This window comes from Columba livia, chromosome 7 (genome assembly GCF_036013475.1).
Source record: "Columba livia isolate bColLiv1 breed racing homer chromosome 7, bColLiv1.pat.W.v2, whole genome shotgun sequence".
Taxonomy (NCBI): domain Eukaryota; kingdom Metazoa; phylum Chordata; class Aves; order Columbiformes; family Columbidae; genus Columba; species Columba livia.
In genome coordinates this window covers 20,364,232-20,385,965 of record NC_088608.1, presented here as the reverse complement: position 1 = coordinate 20,385,965, position 21,734 = coordinate 20,364,232, and the positions used below count along the sequence as shown (strand labels likewise).

Here is a 21,734-nt window from a genome sequence, read left to right as displayed (position 1 = left end):
GAAATTTAATTTGTTACATGAGGATTTATATCTTCAGGTGAATCCCGGCATTGCAGCACTTAACTTAACATGAGAGAAATGAGAACTCGGGCCCTCGTTCCGTCTCCCTCCTCCTCTCTCCCCTTTGCCTTTTCCATGGACCACTCGCTGTCTATCGAGCAAATCTCTGGGCCCGCAGATGCCGTGGTGTTGTGGTCCACGTGGAGGTGTGTGCTGGATGTGCGGGCTCCCTTCGGAAGCTATGCATAGTCTTGCCTGGGAACTGCCCCTTCCCGGAGACCATTTCAGAGCTTGCTTGCAGCTTTCTGTGATTTAGTTCTTGCTTGTCATTGCTGGAGACTGAGATGGAGCCACACGAATTGTTGAGTAATTTCTAAATGTTCTGTAATATGAACTCCCTCAGGTCTGATTTACTCCAGCAGTCACTTGTGGTTTTTAAAAGCTACCGCTGTAATTGCAAACAAAACCAAACCAGAGCTTTGATGTCTACAGAGTTATGTGTAATGTGGGGAAAAAGTCCAAACCCATTTTGTAGCTGGTATTATTCTTTGGATGTATACCAAACCAGTCCTTTCTTACAGTACTGAGGTCTTGGTATGTACATACCATGTTTTTATTTGTTTGTTACTTGTGAACTTGCTTTTTTCTGACTAGTCCTGGGTTCTGTTTGTATGTCAACACAAATTAAGCTAACCAAGCATTACTAGCGCTTGACAAAATAAATCTGTGCACTTAAGCAATTTGTCACTACTTTTAAAGGCATTTGAAAAAAAAGAAAACAAACCCCAGCCAAATCCATTTCAACTGCTTATATGCAGCAATCTCAGTAAGAATCCTTTAAAAGCTTCTATTGGAGACAAATATGTGTACGTGTTAACACTAGCTAAATAAGTATATAAAAAAGAGTGGAGACTAGGGCTTCTACTGCTTATCTGACAAGGATCATAATCCTTGTCTTAGTCACAAAACAATTCTGTTATTCTTGGAAATAATTTTTATAATTAAAGGCAAAATTATTGCCTTCTGGAGAGGCTTTCCAAGATACCCATTCTCATAGAACTGAACTATATTACTGTCTGAATTTATGGTAAGTTAATACAAAGAGAGATTATTTGTATATCATTTCCTCTTAGTGCAGACATTGGCAAATTTAGGAAAGAGGATATAAATGCACTTTGCAAGATATAAAATGGTACCTATATAGATTCCATAAGCTTCTTCAGCTGCGGGTGGTGATATTTTAGTTTCCTTTCACAGAATGGTTTGGGTTGGAAGGGACCTTTAAAGGTCATCTGGTCCAAACCTCAGCTTTCAACTAGATCAGGTTTTCTTGCTCTCAAACAACAGCATGATTAGCAAAACTGAAACCTAGGAAGGGACAGTACAGTACTGTTTGCTGCAATGTCTCCTCCTCATGAGCTGTCACCCATCCTCCCAGTACATGTCAAGGAATAACAAAACATTTCTCATTTATTTTTTATAATTCACATGCCAGGCAGGTGCAGTTTTTTCTGTTCCTCTTTAAAAATGTTTGCATTACATTGAGCTTTTTTCCCCTTAAACAAAATACAGACATATTGAAATTGTGATGCATTAAAAAAAAATTATAAACTGATAGGTACTTTTGAAATGAAGGGCATGGAAAATAAGAGAATGAAATATGATTGATGATCAGTGCTGGAAAGGGAAAACATGGGCAGGTGGTAGTATTAACACTGACAACCCATATGGTTTTTAGTTTACTTACTGATGCGGCTGTCCTAGCATTCAAATGAAATGTAATATACTCCTCTGAAGTGGTATTTCTCTTGGGTTTAGCAGAAGATAAAAGAGCAAGCTTGTTTTCAATGACATTTCCAGCACAGTAATTTCAAAACCATAAAAAAATGTAAAGCATTTCATCATCTGAAATGTCTAGGAAAGAGATGATCTATCACAAATGAGACAACTTTATCTGCTAAGGGTTCGCTTTCCTTAAAGCCTAAAAATCCCAATATGTAGGGTTTGGGGGCACCATGATTTATTCTCCAAGGTAAAATGCGCTGTTCCCCAGCAGAAGTTTTGTGCCAAGGTGTAACCAAGGTACCTGCAAGGTTTCTGCCTGTTTGTGCTAGAAAGCACCCAAACCTGGGGCTGATGCGAGTCTTCAGGATATAGGATACGTAGGATCTCAGTGGGTCAGGATATGTCTCATTTGTGTTCTTTAGTAGCCATGCCGAGGGCAGCCCTTGCTCTCAGAGGTGAGAAGGACCTGCCTCTTCAGTCCAAAAGGACTTGCTCATTTCTGCTTTCCTAGTAGTGCAACCTGGGAGCTGAATAACCGTTCTTGCCCCATGGATTTGTTTGGTTATCCAATTGAGGTCTTCTTCTCTGGGGTACTTAGTGGGCGAGACGTTTTTCTACTTCTCTACTTAGGTTTATTATTGGATGCGTTGGTTTTGTTCATAGTTTATTTTCATAGAGTTGGTGCTCCTTGGGTATGAAGGTTTTTGTTACAGGATATCCCTGGAGTTCAAGATAAGCAACATTTGGATCTTAAACCTTAAAGTCAATAGAGTAGAGGTCTAGATATTTTGGAGGCTCATACATGTTCAGAGTAACCCACGGGCCTTCTTCCACATCACTCATGTTTTAGCACATGACTGCCCTAAACAAGGGCGACATTAGTAATCCCACACCAGCTACCTCAATTGCGCACTTAGCTAGTAGTTTTTTAGGGGGAGAATAAGGGTAATCAGTTTTAGTCTGATCATTGTAAGCATATGGATATATTGTCTACATGATGTACCTGATATTCACCTATTTCTGAGGTACAAATAAACAGCAATATCTGTCATGTTAGACACATTTTTGTCTTGTGTAAGTGGTGCATTTTTTGATCTTCTTTCTGTATTGATAAAACAAATAGACAATAACTGTTTTGCAAGACTCTTTGTTTTCCTGTAGATACTTACATGTTCAAAACCCCTTTTAAAGGAAGCCCTTGTGAGCCCTTGTGTAATGTATTGCATCTAATTAACACAAGCCAATACTTTTACAAGTAATTAAATCAGTTTAAAAACGTTGCACGACTTGCCCATCTGTTTGAAGTAACAGCGAAATTGCAGTATAATACAAATTAAAATGTATACTTTCACAACCTGTACTTCTAAGTATGTGCCAGCACTTGCATTGTGTGTGTCTATGTTCCTCTATTAAAAAATGTAGTTTTAATTACCTGCTGTATATATTCTTTATTCTAGCCCATTAGTTTTATCCCCATGTGTAGAAATGCTGAGTGCAAGTAACAAGGCAGTAAATAATACTGGCTTTTAATGACCAATTAAAGCAGCCTATCATCAACCTTGGCATCAGATGAGTTTGTAATTCGAGTACGGATATGCTGTAATGGGTTAGAATACAATGGTGCTCGGGAAGTTTGGAGCCAGCCCTGTCAGTGCAGGAGACCCCTCCCCGGAGGCAGCAACGCTTCGTTCCATAAACCAAACTGCAACAACACCTGGTAAACCTGGAAGCTGAGTAAGTGGTTCCAAAGTGATAGCAAATATAATGCGAAGCCCCAGTGCACCTTATCCTGAACATTCTGGACCTTTTTATGGCCCTTGTGAGAGGAACTGTTTTTCTATATAAAGAAAGTTCATTAACTAAATGCTTTTAAAAATAGCATGTGTATGTTGACACCTGCCATGTCTGTAGCTGCTTTAGCCCTGTGGACTTGCTGTCTGTTCCAGATACTAGCAAAAGTTAATTTTCTGCTTTAAATGTGATAAGACAAGCTGTCCTGTCTGGTGAAACTAATCCAATAACGCAGTTGTTGATACCTCAAAAAGAGAGATAGAGAAAAGTACCGCTGTGCTCAGCCTTCATGCAAATACTCTTGTAATAGATTCAGTGCCGGATGTCTGACTATTAGAAAGACAGAAGGAAAGTGCAGGCAGCACAGGGAGCAGAAGCAGATACAAAGATTAAAACACTGAAATTATGGAATAAGGTATACTTGATTAAATGGAAATTAAAATGAAATGTGAAAAAATGCTGGTTTGAATTCTGATGAACTATTGAAGGTTATTTTAGGAAAGGTAGAAGGAATAAGGAAAAAACCATATAAAGTGTGTGATGGCAAGATCTGTTAGGCTGTGCAATGATCTCTGTAGGCAGAGGTGAGATGAAAGATAGTGGACATTGGTCTGATGAACGGAGGAGAGGAACTGCAGGGACACAAGCAAGTCCTGATGCCAACTTGAAAACACCATCCATGCTTGTCTCATTAGCAAGGGAGAAGAAAATGATCCTAAATTAGATTGTTGGGGTTCTTCCAAATGAAAGTTTAGGAAAGGTGTCGTTATACCACCACTTTTTCTCCAGTGCAATGGCTGCAAAAATAAAAGTTGTGTAGGGAATGGAAAAGGAGTGAGTGCAAGAAGTAGGTGCAGCCCGGTGGAGCTCTTGCTCTCGCCAGCAGCAGGTGTTTGTTAGTGCTGCCAGACTTTTTATGAGCAGAATATAATGTTTGTGAGGTGGCAGGGAGCCAGGTGATGGATAACAGCACAGAGCCCTCTCCTGTCAGGAGCGAGTGTTCTATTGCTGCTTTCATTGCACAGGTTACCAGCCTGTAGGTCTCATGTTCCGCTTTGTCTTCGTAAGAAGTAGACTTAATGGGAAAGTGGAGAGATTGCTACTTGCTTTGTCTTCCTGCTTGCATTTGCTAAGAGTTGGAGTTTCTGGTGAGTGAACTACCGCCTGGAGTACAGTGTTCTTCCCCAGAAACCTTGATGATATCCCCATTGATTTCACTGTGACTAGGAGTAAAACCTGAGTTGGACACAGAGACTGAAATTCAGCCCTTTGTAAAAAGGCATAAATCCCCTGGAACTGAGGGGGCTTGTGACTTGAATCAAGTCTGGTTTCTCTCAGCTCAATCCAAATGCAGTCTGCAATACAGCAGATCATGGAGACCAATGTTTTAGTTACTTGTCCTTGAATATATATGAGGATAAGGTCAGACAGATAAAGGATAACTGTTGAAACTTCTCACAATAGAAGATTATTTTTGAGGAGGGATTTTAACAATGTTGAATAAATAATAAAAAATCCAGAGTGTTTCAGAATGTTTTATCCCTCTCTGTTCTTGCTACACTTCGGCACTGCTTTTAAGATGTTCCTATAAATGTCTTACGCTAAGCAAGAATCGATGCATGATTTGAGCATGATGCACTTAGAGCCCAATGGCTGGTGTATCACAATGAATGAGTCCAGGCACTGGCTGTGGTTTATCTCACTTATGTGACTGCTGTCTTTATTGCCGAAAGAGGACAGATAGTTTTATGCTCTGGCCCTCCTAGCACTTCCCTAATGATACTTGGGGAGCTCTCTGCCCCTTGCTTTTACTGCTATACTAAGGTGCCAGAGAGCTCTGCTTTCTCTTTGAGAAAACAGGTCATGCTAGGAAAAAGGCCAGAGAGAGGAACTCCTAAAGGAAAAAGGGACATAGGTATTGGAATTATTCTTGATAGTCTTGACTTAGCTGCAGAGATGGTAGGTGTTACCCAGCACACCTCAAGTTTGGAGTATTTTCTTCCCCCAAATAGAAGTTGTCTGCATTACAAAACCACTGCACATAATTCTGCACAGCTTGATGTGTAACACTGCCTTTGCAGAATAAATGCTCAAGGATAAATCCTGCGTGACGAATAAATCGCCTCTCGGTCTCCTTATCTTTTTCAGGTGAGGCAGAGATATGATATAGAGTCAGCTAACATGCAGACCTAGCAGAAAAAGGGATCTTTTTTCCTGTGTTAGGCATGTCATCAGAGGAGATACTTCAGACAACTCTATTACAGGTGCAGCTGAATCAATAAGGCGTATTCTTTTTTTTTTCCCCACCCCAGATGACTCCTTCCATTTCATAAATTCCTGTTTTTAACAAGAGAAGAGTAAGCAGATATTATTCAGTACCATGTTTCATGTCAAACGGATGTCCTTTTCTGGCACGGTGCTGCTTGAATAGGCCAGCTTCAGCAGTTTCAAGGAGGTTTTTTTACATATTGTTTTCACTTAGGGCAGTGCAAATTTATTTGGAAATCTATGACAATCAATTAAGTAAATGAGAAAATAGAATGCTTGTAATTAAGATAATCAAGCTACATGAAATCCACCCTACTAGTGCTAATATCTGTATATCTCCAAGCTGTATATTAATTAAACACCATGTAAGTGTTGCAATTAGACTCAGGCTGCTGTGGTGAAAAAGAGAGAAAAATGAAAATGATTGCAACGGTTTTTACTGTATGTGAAGCTCTTAGTTGTCCTAAAGCATCTTGTTATGATTTGTAAGGTTGCTGCAGACGCCCCCAGGATGCCCAAGGACTCTGCAGCAGTCTTCAGCTGCTTCTGAAACAGGTGACCCCTAAAAAGTATCCATTGGTTTGCAAAAGCTACATGTCTTCTCAGGAGCTTGTCTTATTTTCCATGAATTTTCATGAATGAGTTTGGGTTACTGAGCTCTGAAACCAGTAGTCAAAGAAATTCAGTATTTTGTTCCACATAGGAAACTGCAGAGGGGAGAATGGAGAGAATTATTCTGACTGGTTCTTACAACCAAAGGGACTCTGTCCTGCTTTTTTGTTATTTTGGTGTTGTAGGGTTTTTATTTATTTAGTTGGTTGGGTTGATGTGAAGCCCCCAAGGTCACCCAGGCTTTTCTACTGGACAAAACAGCATCTTAAAATACTTGTTTTGGGAGACAAGAGCTGCATGCAACTAACAGGATAATCAGCGTGTATTCAGATTGTGCTGCTTTGTTTATTTCCAGGTGCTTTTTTGGGGTCTTGGGGAAGCAAAAGGCTCTGTCGGGGGCAGCGTGTGGCTCTCAGAGGCTGGGGAGGACCCTTGCCCCGCTATGAGAACCTCCTTGCAGCCACTGCAAAGTGAGTCTGTTGTGGTTTAACGAGATGTGGGTTTGAGGGCGTTGGTGGTTTCTCTTCTTCTCCCGTGTAGCTTTTGCTGGCTGCAAGCATGTGCATTTATGTACCGTGGCAGTTGTGGAAGAATTATGTCGGAGGGCCACGGGAGTCAAACAGCCTTTCCACCATAGAAACGCCAGAGTCCGGTCTTGTTTGCTGGGGATGCCAAAGCAGTGGAGTAGAGCAAAGCAGGTGATGAACCTGTTTGCTCATTTGCCAAATATTGCTGTGAGTGTTTTGAGATTAAGTCTTTGGCATGAAATGAGGCGGTACACCTGATCATTGTGGATTCCAGCTTGATGAAGTTGTTGCACGAATAATGCATAAAATTAATACTTCTGTTTATTTTTTCAAATTATTTTTTAAAAATCTGCTTTTACATCACACTATTCTTCCTTATGCAAAATGACCCTATTCAGTGGTGTTATGTTTTCACATAATACCATTTACATTTTTAGAAAGAAGCAAAGAAGAAAAGTTACAGGACACCTTCAATTTTTCATTTGATTTTGTTCTTTTTTTATTATTTGACATTAATACAAAAAAATAGTATCTTGATTAGCAGCTTTGCTGGCAATCCCACAAAACTGTAATACTTTAATCTAAAAGAATGCACTCCTACAGACACTATAGATAAAACAATATATACAATTTAAATAAATACATAAGTACAGCCAGTCATATATAATGATACACTTAAAGTTCAGTTACTGTTGACAAGCTTTTCTAGTTAATTACACTCTTCATTTACAAATTGCCATTGCCATCTATATTATAAAGACCAAAAAAATCCCAGTAAGGGATCAAAATTGATACTTTGTTATTAGGAAAGGTGGAAAATGAACTTTGAGACTTCTGTTTAAATACTCACATGGTTTTAGCAAAAAAAATGGTTTTGTGAAAAAGTCCTCCTGAAGAGAGGTGTGTGTCCCTCACAGCTTCTTCACTCAAAGTCCTTTGTTCCCGTACGTTTTGGAATCAAAATGTGATTATAGTCAGAAGTGACTAGAAACCAGCACGGCTTACCCAAATTGTCATTTGTCCCATGCTCAGTGAAACAAAATGACTTCTAAGTAAGATAAATGTTTTTCTTAAAGGAAGCCTGCTGCAAACACCTGTTTGTTAACAGTACCCCTTGTGACACAAATACGGACTGGAAGGGACAGTAAGCTGTCCCTATGAGTAGGTGTGTTGCTCCCTATCTAGCTCCAGGTTGCAATGTGGCAATTTTTGAGCAAAGAGAAAACAATGAATCTGTTATGGAAGTGCAACAAGCTGGTGAAATCTAGTATCAGAAAATAAAGAGAAGTAGAAAATTGGGCTTTTGTTGTGTTGTTTTAAATTCACTTGAGAATAAAAGAAAAAAAAATCTTATACATTCAAAAGTTAGGGCACACATGCTTAAGGCTCTTGAAACCCTGGACAAATATAATGCCTAACAGCTTCATGCATAACAGAATACTACTTAGCAAGCAGACTCTACACATATATACACCTAAATACAGAAGAAAATGCCTTAGAAATATATACATCAGTTTCAAGATGAACATTTACATTTCTGTTGAAGATCTATCTATTTATAAATGGCAGGAAATATGCTTTAGATACTATTTTCAAGGTGTACCTTCCAGTCATTAATGCAGTCTACTTGCAGTAGGAGAAATTCAAGGCTGCCATGCTACTTGAGCCCTGAGGTATGTGGATTGGGAGCCCTGCTGTTCTCTTGGTTACTAACCAAAGGCCACAGAAGCATCAGCAGGAGAAGTAAGGCCACCAAATCCATTTGGCTGTGGATTCAGAAACCCCAAATTACTGCCTGGTGCAGAGGGACAGCCGAAGTGATTGCAGCCTGTGGGTTGAAATTATTACCAAACGTGCTCCCTGTAGGACAGCATCCGTGCTGCTCGATTTACCCGAAGGCTGGAGATGAATGCCACCTTTATTTCCCTTCCTAAACAAGCATGTTCTGGGGCTTGGATAAGGAATGCTGAACTTCACCTAATCGGTGTGTGTGTGTTATATATTCATCTATGCAATTAGTTGGCTCTTGTTTAACTGGAGTTCTAAGTTGGACAGGAAGCAAGAGCCACTTTAACAAGGACGAGGTCAACTAGGGAAGGATAAATCTTAATTATGTTGCAAGAGATTCAGTATTTTTATATAAAATAACTGATTTTCATCTATGAAGGGTGCAATAACTCCTGTTGATTAGCAGTAACTCCTGAGCTATCTGTTGTGTAGCTTCACCTTTAGATCTGAAGTAGATTTGTTTGAGAAAACTACTGCTTGTGGCTTGAAGGCCAGGTACACTTTACCTTACAAGTAATTCCTTTCAAAATGGTAGTGCTGCATCTATGAGTAAGACTAACAATTAGCTGTGAAACTGCAAACCTTGCGGGGTAGCATCTTCATTCCTCTGTTACTGTTGTAAAGTGCTATGTACACCTGTGGCAAAATCAGGTCAGAATTTTCCTTTAAATTCTTATTCAGTTAATTTCTGACAACTTTATAGACATCCTGAATAACATACAGACTTAACAGTTTTTTGTATGTTATACGTAACTCTAGCTGAAATGAATGAGACTTGTGTGTGCTGTGGACAGTGCGAGTAATCTACAGCTAATAATATATTTGGTGAGTTTTGTATCTTTGTAACTTGTCCGTGAATTGTTAATTCCAAGTTATTTGCTACAATTTTAATGACATTTCGTTAACATTCATATTCAAAACACATAAGCACAATCTGAAACTTGAATATAATCTTGTGTATTTGATTTCCATCGCATGCTCTGGGGAGCTGTTGAGTGGGACCTCAGTGAGTATTGGCTCTGTGATGGGTAACCTGCGACCTGCAGATTTTTAACAAAGACTGGATTCTCTTTTTCTTTAATAGGTGATTCTGAAAGCCCTCTATTTTGCTGTGAAAGTTGTACGTAACCGTTATGTACTCTGTTGCTCAGTCAACAGAAAATTGATTGCATGATTTTAGTGGACAAAGTTCTGCTTTTCTACACCATTAAAAATCTGGTAGAATGTCATTCATATATCTACTGTAGCAAAAAGTAGAGCTTACTCTTGAAAAAGTGCTTTTGTGTTACTTTTTTTTAGGTAAATAGTGCAGTGACTGATGTCGAAGAAATGTGCTGCTTGTTGACACTGTTATAGTTCAATATAATTATATATTGCTGTACAAGACACTTAATAGAGAGACCCACTGATACTAATGAGAAACACTGCACTTGCTTTGAAATTGAAAGTTAAAAGCTATTTGTACTTTTCTCATGTATTTTTAAGATAGTTTTTCATACATCTCCCTTGTCTTATTTCACCTGCAGATTCTACTTCATTTTAAAATTGTATTAGATCTTTTAGGGGCTACTTTAGACAGTGGAAGGAAATGGGGTGTCTTCTGAAATAATTTAAAGGAATACCATTTGGTGGATTCACATATACTTCAGTGTGTGGGTTTGTTTCTAAAGCCTGTGAGACTCTGATGTTCTTAGCTGTCTAAATTCTGCTATTATACCATCAGTAAGCTATTTGGGAATTGCACACATTTTACTATAAAATATACATGTCAAGATAGGTGTGTAAGGTCAGTGCAAATGTGTACCACCCAATTTATTCACAAAGCTCTGAATAGATATGGTTGTAGGGTGTCAAAAAAGAAATAGAAGTTTGTTCGTGATTCTTCATTTTTTAGGGCCTGAGTCTTATCTCGGAGGCTGGGGCATGAACTGTTAAGCAACTCATAGTTTGTTACTGTCCTTTTACATACAGATGCAGGAGCTGATACACATGGTAGAGGATAATATATAAAATCTGAGATTTGACTCTAGATCCTTTTGGTTGATGTAATGTCCTTATGAAAAGAGCCTCAAATCTGTAAACCAGTAGTCAAAACGGGAATGAAAAATCAGTCATTAGAAATGCTCTTACAGTTAATATCCCACAGTTTAACCTGTAAATCAGCAGATCACGTTGTCAAAAAATAACCAGACCAAACCAAAACTGGAAAAAAAAGGTATTTACATCTGAAAAATCTTAACATCTAAGGTGTTTCTTGCTGGACATGTCATTCCAAATTCTGTGCATTTCTTCTGGTGTTATCTGGTGCACTGTGATCACCCTGCGGTACCTGCACAAGCTGTAGGCCATTTTCCAGTGATTGAAGCCACTGTTCTGGAAGGGGTGAATGCCCAGCTTCCGAAGACAGAGTCCAACGTACACGTCTTCAAGATGAAGAAGTCTGGTATGAAGGGAGGTTTTGTAAATCAGTTCTGCTACGTCAGCTGAAAAAATGTAGCCGGTGCCTGAACAGAAGGGCGGGTAATTGCTGTCGGGATACAGATCCCGTGGCATGTACCACTTACTGCGAACATCTCGAATTGGTCCTCCATTTATAACATAACCAGTGAAGTACCTTCTCCTTGGCTTGGTGTTGGGCTTGAGCAGCTTATAAATAAGATTATCCATATTTACAAAAATATCACTGTCTGTCTTCATAACGTACTTCGCTTTTGAACAAAATGTTGCTACCCACCTCATCCCCATCAACGTTTTCAGAGTGAGGTTATGATAAGAGTCGATAAAATCCTCCACAATGATGTCATGAAAAATTTGGCTTTCTTGCTCTACCATTTGATTTAACACAGGATCTGCGTTTTTTCCGAGGAGAAACAGCGTGGCGATTTTAATACCTTTAAAATTGTTTTCGTCTCCCCACGTTTCTCGAATGGCTTGCCTTGCATCAAACTCTTTGTGAGTTGTGCTGATAAGAATGACCAAGAAAGGGACACTCTTCTCACACTTGTTGGGTTCATTGATAAGAAAGTCAAAGGAATGTGGATTTATAGGTCGAGTTCTTATGTTGCCAAAGGAAACATTTTTTCTGGCTATGGAAATGCTACTGAGCTGTCTGTGGCCAGTGTAAGAAGAAGTAGGACGAGTTATACTTAAGTACCAAAGAGCACTTGCCCAACAAACTACTGTCAAAACGTATAAGCATGAGACCTTTGAAGCCATTGTTCCCCTCGCTCTTTTATTCCATGTGATAAATAAATAGCCTTCGTACCATGAGCACACCTCTGTGCCAGAGAGGCAGCATATTAGTAACGAAACTTGAAAGTTCGATATAGAAAAGTAACTCTGTAATCATTCATGGATCTCAAATAGGAGCTATTAACCCTGATGATACTCAGCTTTTCTTCTTCTACTAGCAGCGGCTTCCATTTCTTGGAATTTTCTGTTATTTCTGAAAAATATGAAGAAAAATTTTCCATTGCTAGGTCATAAAAGCCTAGGGCAAGAAAAATGAGCTTAAATATGACTGGCCATTAATAAGCTAAGTGTCTTAATGCATTTCTCAGATCTCATTTTTTTTCTTATGAGTTACCACAATGCAATATAGTGTACTAGAAAATAGCCTTATAAATGAAGTAATGCTTTTGTGATTTATAATTTCTTGTAGATTATAATGTATTAAAAAGTTAAGCATGCATAGGGTCTTGGCTATTTAGGTAATTTTAAAGGTATACGAAAAGAATTTCCTGGTTTCTAGCATTTTCTTGCTTCCTAGCATTTTTTGTGGACAATCTTTCAAAATATGCCATGGAACACTTTAAACTTATATAAAGAATGAAAAACAAAGTACTTGATGTTAGAATTAATAGCATCAGTGGCAGTTACGTGCATGAATACCTACAGATCCCATTTGGTCTAAATGCTGTTGATGTCTGTCCAGCTAACGAGAGCATGCTTTGGTGGAAATGCTTTGGGAAAGGCACAGGAGAGAAAGCAAGAGATGTATACTGTCTTACCCATGTAAACGTCAGTGCTGGAGTAGACTCCGTAAAAGTCTGGAAAAGAATTAACACAGTTCAGTTATTCATGTTGGCTTCCTTCTCCTCTCCCGCCGCACCGGTCTTTACTTTTCATAAGCAAACATCATTAGTACACCACAGAAAATGAACCCCGATGGCAGCCCGTGACCGGTGTCCCCTCGCTCCTGCCCAGCCAGCCCATCTGCACTGCCATGTCCGTCCTGCCCCCAGCACCACGGAGCTGCGGGGCTCCCCTGCATCCGGGGAACACGCCAGCCCTGAAGCTCCCATTGCTGTTAGCATGTTTCCTGGGAAGCAGCTCTGTTTATCATCATTTCTTGGAAATAAGACAAGCTGCACTGAGCCTGCCGGGTCTGTGCTGACTCCCCCAAGGCACACCAGCAGCTGGAGAGAGCCTGTAGGCTTTGCATTCTGGGCTTTATCCTCGCATTGCTTTGGAGATAAAGCACAGTAGAAGCATGCAACACATGAGCTTTAAACAAGAGTCTTTGAAATATTTAGTATTTACACTGGATAGAACAAAGCAAATATGGATTTGGGTAAAAAGAGAGAAGCTCTGTCTTGGAAACGTCCCTTCTGTTTCTGCACTGCTTTCCCAAGTTGCTTGGATGTTGGGTATGTGTGGTCTCTTTTTTGTTTCTTAAAAAGTAGTTGTGACTGTGGCCCTGGAGGTGCCCTGTGGTGGGGTCTTCTGCCTGGTGACCTGTCCTTTAGGGGTGTGTGGACAGAGCCCCTGTGGCAGGGGGTCGAGTCAGAGGATGGTTACCCTGTGTTACAGTGTCACGCTGAGGTGGGAAAACAGCAGAGAAGCAATCTTAACGTTTATTAATATATACAGACTGTAGTCTCCTTATAGATGCTCATAGCTAGTGCTCTCCTGCTAGACTTCACTACATGCACTTCTAGGTATTTAATGACCAGAACCAGAATAGCCCTCTCCACATCCGTGAAACAGGAACGCGTGAATTTGTGGACTGTTTCAGGGCTTTATCTGTTTCAATCGGTTTTGCCCTATAACCGGGGTGATTTAACGAGGCAGAGGTTGATGGCAATCTCCTCTGCTGCTTGTCACAGGACTTGGGGTTTGTGATCTTTTCCAACCAAACAGTAGCAGTAAACATTTGGGGGCAGTGTATTTGAGGCCTCTAATTTCCACTTAGGGCTGCAGAACACAATGATCTTGGCACACATGCGTACATCCTTGTAAATAAATACAGTTGTGATAAATATATTTACAAACGCTACTGTCATGTCTGGAGAAGAAATCTGGCCTAATGTAACAACACACTGGGGTCACTGGGACATGGTTCTGAGAAACGGAAAACACATCCCTGGTTTGGTAGGTTGGGTTTTTTTCTGGCGTTGTGATTGATTTCTGATAGCCTCCCCCACTGGAAACATCAGGAGGCAAAAACACAAAGCAGGAAATTCCAGAACGCAATGAAGACATAACACTGTAAGGTGTAGAAGATTGTGTTAATAAAGAAATACAGCAGTCGTCAATTGGAGATGAAGAGTGTGAGTTACGTAGGTCAGAGTATTTAAGGGACTCCAGCATTAAGATCTCACAAATACTTCCAATATTCTGCATATCATGAGTTATTTTAGGAAACTATATATTGCATTCTATAGATCTGTATATTTTTCTGTATCTTTTCTTTAATAATGGCAGGTGCATTAGTTACCATGAATACTGTGCAGATTTCCGAGGGAAAAGAAAACTGTAACCAGTGCTTCTCATAAACTGCAAAATTACAGAAAGTAATAGCTTTTCAGTCCGGCAATGTCATGGCTGTGATGTTCAATCCTGTGTGCTCTGAAAGGATTAGAAGCAACAAAAGCCTTACACTATTTTGAAGAAAGACTGCAGGGTATTGAAGGGAATTTTTTTTGCTCAGTTATGAAATCTACAGATAACTCTGTGTCCGGGATCAATGTTTCTGATATTGGCCCTTGGATTGCTGCATCTTGAAATAAGTTTCTCTGGTTTTGTTTTGTGTCTAGTGTGGAATTTTTCTTTGTTTTGCCTTTTTTTTTTAAGAGAAAGATCAGAGTTTACATGGCATTCTTTGGTTTGGAGGTTTTTCTACCATCCCTGTGGTAATTTTTGAGCAAAGGGCAGGTGAAGTTGTTAAGAGCAAACTGGTTGTATTTTCCTGACAAGTGAAACCTTAATTATTTTTTAGGAACATCGAGGGGAAAAAACAAGAGAAGAGAGCTCTCTGCTTTCCTGTGATGGGCATCTCTGCTATTCCTGCTCTGAGGTGAAGACGGGATTAGAATGCATGTTCCTGCTTTACCTGAACGTTTTACCATATATGGGGAATGGATTTGGAAGAAAGGAGCACAAACAAAATTGCCAAATAGTGCAAATACAAAACAAAATTTGCTGAGCAGTCTTGGTCTTCTATCTTAGCTGAGACTGTCACCTTCAGGACTGATCTCTCACTCTTTGGAGCATTGCAGAGAGGGTAGATAAGTAGCTATGTCACGTATTGTTCTTGGCCATAAGGCAAGTGCTCCTACAAATTATTTCTGGGAACATTGTTCCTGCACAGTAATTCCAATAATGTTTAGTTTGCACAAGTAAGAAAATACATAGCTTGATTAGGCAGGAAAACATGAACTAAGTGGAGAAATACGTATTTTGTGATGATTTATCAGTCAAGAATTTTGGAGGTTGCCAAATTCTGTTATTAAAGACGATGCTAATTCATCAAGGACCTAAAGAAGTGCCTAATTCCGACTTTTGTAGACTTACTCCTGTGCTGAAGGTACCTTGCAAATGATTCACAGTGTGTGACAGCAAATGTTTTCCTTGTCGTGCATTGTGACCTGAAACTAAACTGTGCAGCTGTGCAATATATGGGACTCGTGTACCAAGGTTGTCAGTTCCAAGGAATGAAATCAGAATGTAAACCTGATGTACTCAAATTATAGTATGTTAAAAGTTTTGTGTTAGTTACTTATTTGGAAAAGAGGAATAAACTCTGTGAACTACGGTCGCTACTTTCATCCAATTAACAACTGAAAGCACTTTAATGCCCGTGAGTAATTGTGGTTCCTTTAGCAGTTCGCCCATAAGTTTTTCAGAACACTTTTAACCTAGTCAAGAGTAAATATCTCAAAAGCTGCCTTAAATGTTAAAATATGTAGCAAATTCATTAACATATTTTGTTCCTAGTCCTGATACTGCATTCAGTATATTGTCATTATGAGGGGGACTCTTTTTTTTCAAGTTTTGCTAAGATATTCTTGAATTTGGTGTTGAAATACGTTTGAAGGCTGTCTAACAGCAGGATATTGATCTTCACAGAGGGAGCAGAAGGCTTCTACCAGGTTTGGCCTTTGTCTGTTGGGATAGGCTATGTCACGTTTGGGGACAGTGGCACAAGCAAGGGGAAGTGTCACCTCCTTTGCTCTGTTCTGTAGGTGGAATAAATCTTTTTAGCAGTGCAGCAGCAAAGTTAAGCTCTTGGATCCTTGATCTCAAAAATGTTTTAATTCAATTTGTTCCTTTTCCCAACTGGGTTGTCATACTATAAGTAAACAAAGGCTTAAGCTTTGCTAGGGTAGATGATTGTAAAAAGGAAATATTTAGCATTGTGTTCCCATACTGTGACTTGAAGTTGTGCACTTAATTGCGCTATTCGGGGCTCATGCTGTGCGAGCCAGAGCAGCCGCCCAGGCGGAGCGCGGAAAGCGGCGCTGTGCAACTGCTGCCAGTAATTGACCTGATGGAAACCGTGGGTATTCACAGCCCATCTTGTACGAGCTGACTGCACATCAAGAATAATCCTCCAGATAATGAGCACATTTTAGAATCTTGCTAACTGTTCATGGGCAATTTTCAGGCAGACGTCAATGAGTTCAGCAAACGTTACTCGCCAAATGCTATACTTTGCCAATATTTTGGAATGCTGCTGTCTCTGCTGAGGGGCTGTTGATATTTTTCTTTCAAGAAAGCGCAGTTGCATTAATGTAACTAGATGACGGTGGAAACGTATGATAGAAAGCACAGCTCTGGAAGCCTGGCGTGTAGCCATAGCTGTAATCCATACCCTGTTGCCCTCTGCCACTGAGGCAGAGCAGGTGCTGGGCAGAGGCTGTCAGGATGCTGAGCCCTGGGGAGGAACCTGGGCTGAGAAGCCAAGGGAGGTCACAGCTGCTCATCCTGACCCCCAGGAGCCTGTCAGGCAGATCAAGACTGAGTCAAGTTAACTCTGCATCTCTGCTAAAAGGTACCTGTTCCTTTCCCTGAAAAAAAGAGAGGGAATCCGGCTCCTAAATTATTTAGTTCATATAGCAAACTCTTCTCATTTTCCCTGAAGAGAGATTTTTGTAAGAGTTTTCTGTGATTGTGGCTTTCATCTTTATATTAACCAAGACACTGAAATGTCTTCACCATTTATGAAGTCCTTAAATTACCCACGGAAAAGGCTGTGATTATTACTGAGGCTTATTGAGAAGATAATTATCCCGAACACTAAGAACACATCTACACAGAAATGTGGGGATGCTGTTATGTTCTTGGCTGTATGTTTTCATAGTAATTTCTTGGGGAAATTCTGGGCAGATGGCATAGGTGATTTAACAGGAGATTGCAAGCTCCTCTCTAGCAACTTCATCTGACGGTTTCTTAAATATTCCAAATGCTTTTGCTGTGCCTAGGTGTAATGGACCTGAAACCAAATCAGTGCTGCAAAGGAAGAATGTCCTCTCTGGAGTATCTCTGTGGAAAGGGACCATAACAGATGTAGGAGCCACAGTCTGAGGCTGAGGGGAGGAAAGTACAAGCATTTGCTTCAGCTCCATGTGTTTTTAGAAAACTCAGTGCCTCCACTTAGTGGGGCTCCAGCTGTCGTATGTTAAAAGAGGCTGGCTTCCCTCCTCTTCCTTCAAAGACAGCGAGGACAAATATTGCTGAAAATCAGGGTATGTTTTCAGATGTGCCGTTTGTACATAGAAAATCATTCCTTGTTCACAGAAATATTGATGATGGACTCTACCCTGTGCCGTAACTGAATGTGAAAGCAAGTGTTTGCACAAGTGATTCATTCATACTAACAGTTCTCTTTCCATGAATGCTGATTTGCAGATGGTTTATGCTGTATTTCATCACTAAACTGAAGAATTGATCTCGGGAAATGAATTTGTGACTTACAAGTTATTTTTCAAGATTTAATATCTGCTCCTAATATGAATAAATATTAGAATGACTGTGCATTAGGGAATTTTATGAAAAGTGTCTAAGTCTTATATTGTGAAAATACAGGTTTTAGAATTTCCAGTAGTTGTGCTGACTCCATGTGGAAGGAGATGAAAGGACATACCAGACCCTCAGGGCCGTCTGTACAACGGATGGGTTTCTAAAATTGTAGCAAACCAGGCATGCTTGGTCAGATATTTATCTAGAATGGTTAATAGCTAGATTTACTCAACTCAAAATAATACTAGAACTTGGGATGTGCCAATCAGCAATTCCGTCTTGTTATAGTGCTGTTGCAAGTGATTTAAGTGGAACCAGTGCATACCACTGTGAATGGGTGTTTAGCTGTTGACTTTGGCAGCAGGCATTTTAAACGCATATTCTTTGCACTAACTAAAGGGGAGAGAAAAAGAAACAAAGAACTTAAACTGAAAGAAAACTGAAAGAGCAGAATAATTTTAAGAAGTTTTTTTTTTTAAGTTGCCCAGGAGATGTCAAGTGTCAGATCTGTGCATTTTTTCCCATGAATGCTCTTCAGAAACAATTTTAAAAAACACTTTGACTTCATGTTGTGATAGGTCATTTGTAATTACATCAATCATGGCCTGTTACAGCAGTAACATGTAAATTGCATCTCAGTATGGTTATAAACTGATGCAAATAACATATTTCACTTTGTGTTACCATAGCCACAGCCATGATTTTCTTTAGCTATTGTGCTGTGCTCTATTGTGAAATCTCACATCAAGGTTCATGTCACCATCAAATCGGTTACAATATTTTGCATCTAATGAAAGTTTAGGACAAAAAAAGAAGCTTTTAGTTGTTTAAAAAAATTTCAAGGGGAAAACCTTTGGAACTGCTTTAACAAAATCTTTATTACTTGTGAAAAGATTTTACATAATTTATTACCGAAGTCAGTAGGTGAAATTACCTTCAAGTAATAGTGTTTGAAATCCAATGTACTGCTGTTCTTGCCTTAACCTTCTTAAATTCCACTGTTTCATTTCCTTTGTATTCACAGCGATGCCTGTGAAACACTGGTCTGGTTATGACACCAAGAATAAATGGCAGTGGCCTTGATTATATAGATGCCTACCCTAGTGGCACTGCCATTCTCAATTAATCTTTGTCACAAAAAGGAGGAGTAACAATTACGTGAAGACTGGAGCACCTGAAATCACACTAACAGTGTCTGTGGTGATGATAACTTATTGAACTGGATAATGAATCTACTTCACATAATTCACATGATATCGGGGGCACTGGAGGAAATGTACAACCAATTAAAACTTTTGGATTTATTGGGAAAAGTTTTTAAACAGTTTTGAACCTGTCCACTAAGGAATCTGTCATGATGCTTGGGGAACTTTGCTTTTAACCTCATCAAAACTGGGGGCACTTCAGGCTGGAAACACTGATTATTGCTGTGTATAAATACATTTTTATAACCTCAGAGCATAGCTCTTATTGATAGGCAATTACTGGAGGTATTCTTCCATATCTTGTTCTTATCTGTATGATACCTATATAGTAATTGTTACTAATACATATCTTTAACCTCTGAACGATGGAGGTAGAATTTGTTTAAGGCTAAAAAATAGCTAGCATTCACATTATTTTCTCATTAGTTCCATAGTAATGAGTCTAGAAAATGTTGTAAACAGTGAGTTTAGGTGATCATATAATAGCATAGCTCCAGCCTCCCGTGATTAAGAAAAAACATTAGATATTATCAGAAGCCCAAGGAAATTGTTGGATGCTGTAACACTGTGGCTACGTGGGCATTTTTTTTCTTTTCTCTGGAAATATTCCCTATGTTGATGAGGTCCCAGAGCCTTGCTATCCATCCAGGAACGGGTTGCAGTTCATTTTTTTCTATGTTTGCATTACAGTAATTAATGTGAAACTATGTTGTGAAGCGTTTGTCACCGTGAGCTATTTATAAGCCAAGCATCAAGTTTCTAATTCCCTTTGTGAAGTAGTTGTGATAGATTTAATGCAAACTGTTGCTTTCAAAATTGCACCTGTCTCTCAGAGACCTGTAACATAAAAAAACCCCAACCAAACAAATGACTTCTGTCTTCATCCTGCAGAATATGCCCCATACTTCAGCCAGATGATTTATTCTCAAATATGTGAAAAACATTTCCTAGATGTACACTTTTTTACTTTGGTAGCTGGTTAGTCAGGACTGAGATTCTCCAGTTTGTGGGAACCTTTCTGGGCATTGTTTTCTGATGGCATTGCCTTGCATCTGGCAGAGAGAAGTCCCTGCAGCTGTGACAGAGCGGGGTGGTGGCTCCTGCAGCTGCCTCTGCCCTCTCCCCTCCTGAAAAGGGGAAAAGTGGGATTTGCCTCCTCTGTCCACTGACAGAAGCTGCATTGACGTTTTATTGGCTGCGCCATTTGCCTGAAATACATGGAGTGGTGCTTTCGCGCTCAGCAGCTGGTGTGTCCAGCAGCTGGTGTGTCCAGCAGCTGGTGTGTCCAGCAGCTGGTGTGTCCAGCAGCTGGTGTGTCCAGCAGCTGGTGCACCTGCCCACAGACACACCAACCTCAGCACAGCAGAGTCCAGCCGAGGGCCAGCACTTCTGGCCACTAACTATATGTAATTTTTACAATGAGGACTGGAAACGTGTTTCTTTTCACTTTTTCATAACTGAAGGGTAGATGGGGTTTTGCTCGAACATGAATGAAAACCTACTTTTACTGGAGATGGAACAAGAAAAAATTCAGCTGCAGAAGAGGGTGTTTTTTGCAAAGCTATTAACATTTGAGAGCAAGGTAGTGTCAGGCTCTTTCAACTAGCACAGATGGAGCATTTCACAGACATTTGTCAGCATTTAGTTTTCTAGAAGCTTGTGGTTGAAAGGACCATTGCACAACGTTACACTTACGCATTCATAGAACATACACTCAACACAAGAGGCCATATCTTGTGTGGCAAGGATTTAAAAATGGGCTCATAGTGACTTGAGGGTTTTTTATGAATGAAATAAAGGAGCGCATGCTGTAGTAAATTGGTAAATACATATCCTTGTGAATTCACAGGAGTGAATTTTTCCTCATTCTTCTAAGATGTTTCAAAAGTGCAGCAAATTGTGTCCTCAGCTGAGACATGAGTTTGAAAAATACTGTTTGGGACCATAAATGATTGCTGCCTCCTTAGCTATTATAATCTGTAAATCCATTCTGGGTTATCAGCTATTCCTACTTAGTCCACCCTGTTCCCCAAAAGAATGTTTCTTTATTTTTTCACTTTATTCCCTTTATGAAAATTGTGAACATTGTCTGTTAGTCTCAGTGAAAGAAACCTCAGTGTTTCTGGAGAAAGCAGCCAGTTAACAGCTTTTCCATTAGTGCTCATATCAGAGTTTAACTTGAGCCCTATGAGACTTGTAGGAAAAAATGGAGGAAGTTTTCTTGCAAACTGTTATTGATGAACAGTTTGTGAGAATTTCTCAGTTAATAAATCATCTTCCAGTGGGGCAGAATATGGCTGATAATCTCACGTATCTAACAAACCCGCAGAAAGAACTGCATTTTGGTAACGAGTAAATCCGAATTCCTGTTTCGACTCACTTTTATCACTTATGTCATTACAGATGTCCTTCATGCGTACTTTTAAAGTTGTCACTAGGGAGCATAAATTTCAAATCCTGAAGAGCTGTGTGACTCATCAGGAATACTAACTCTGATTTCTTACACCTTTTTTCT

General features: G+C 39.7%; 1 protein-coding gene across 4 annotated transcripts in view; it reads right to left on the bottom strand.

The window, feature by feature from the left end:
* Positions 1–7,457: 7,457 nt before the first annotated feature.
* Positions 7,458–21,734, bottom strand: part of B3GALT1 (beta-1,3-galactosyltransferase 1) — a 196,648-nt gene continuing 182,371 nt past the window's right edge. For all 4 annotated transcript variants that reach the window (XM_065069707.1, XM_065069711.1, XM_065069708.1 and 1 more), the window contains 2 exons: positions 12,782–12,820; positions 7,458–12,216 (listed from right to left, as the gene is read on the bottom strand). In XM_065069707.1, the coding sequence (XP_064925779.1) occupies positions 11,007–11,987 (981 nt within the window). In that variant the 5' untranslated portion in view covers positions 11,988–12,216; positions 12,782–12,820 and the 3' untranslated portion in view covers positions 7,458–11,006. The remainder of the gene's footprint in view (positions 12,217–12,781; positions 12,821–21,734) is intronic.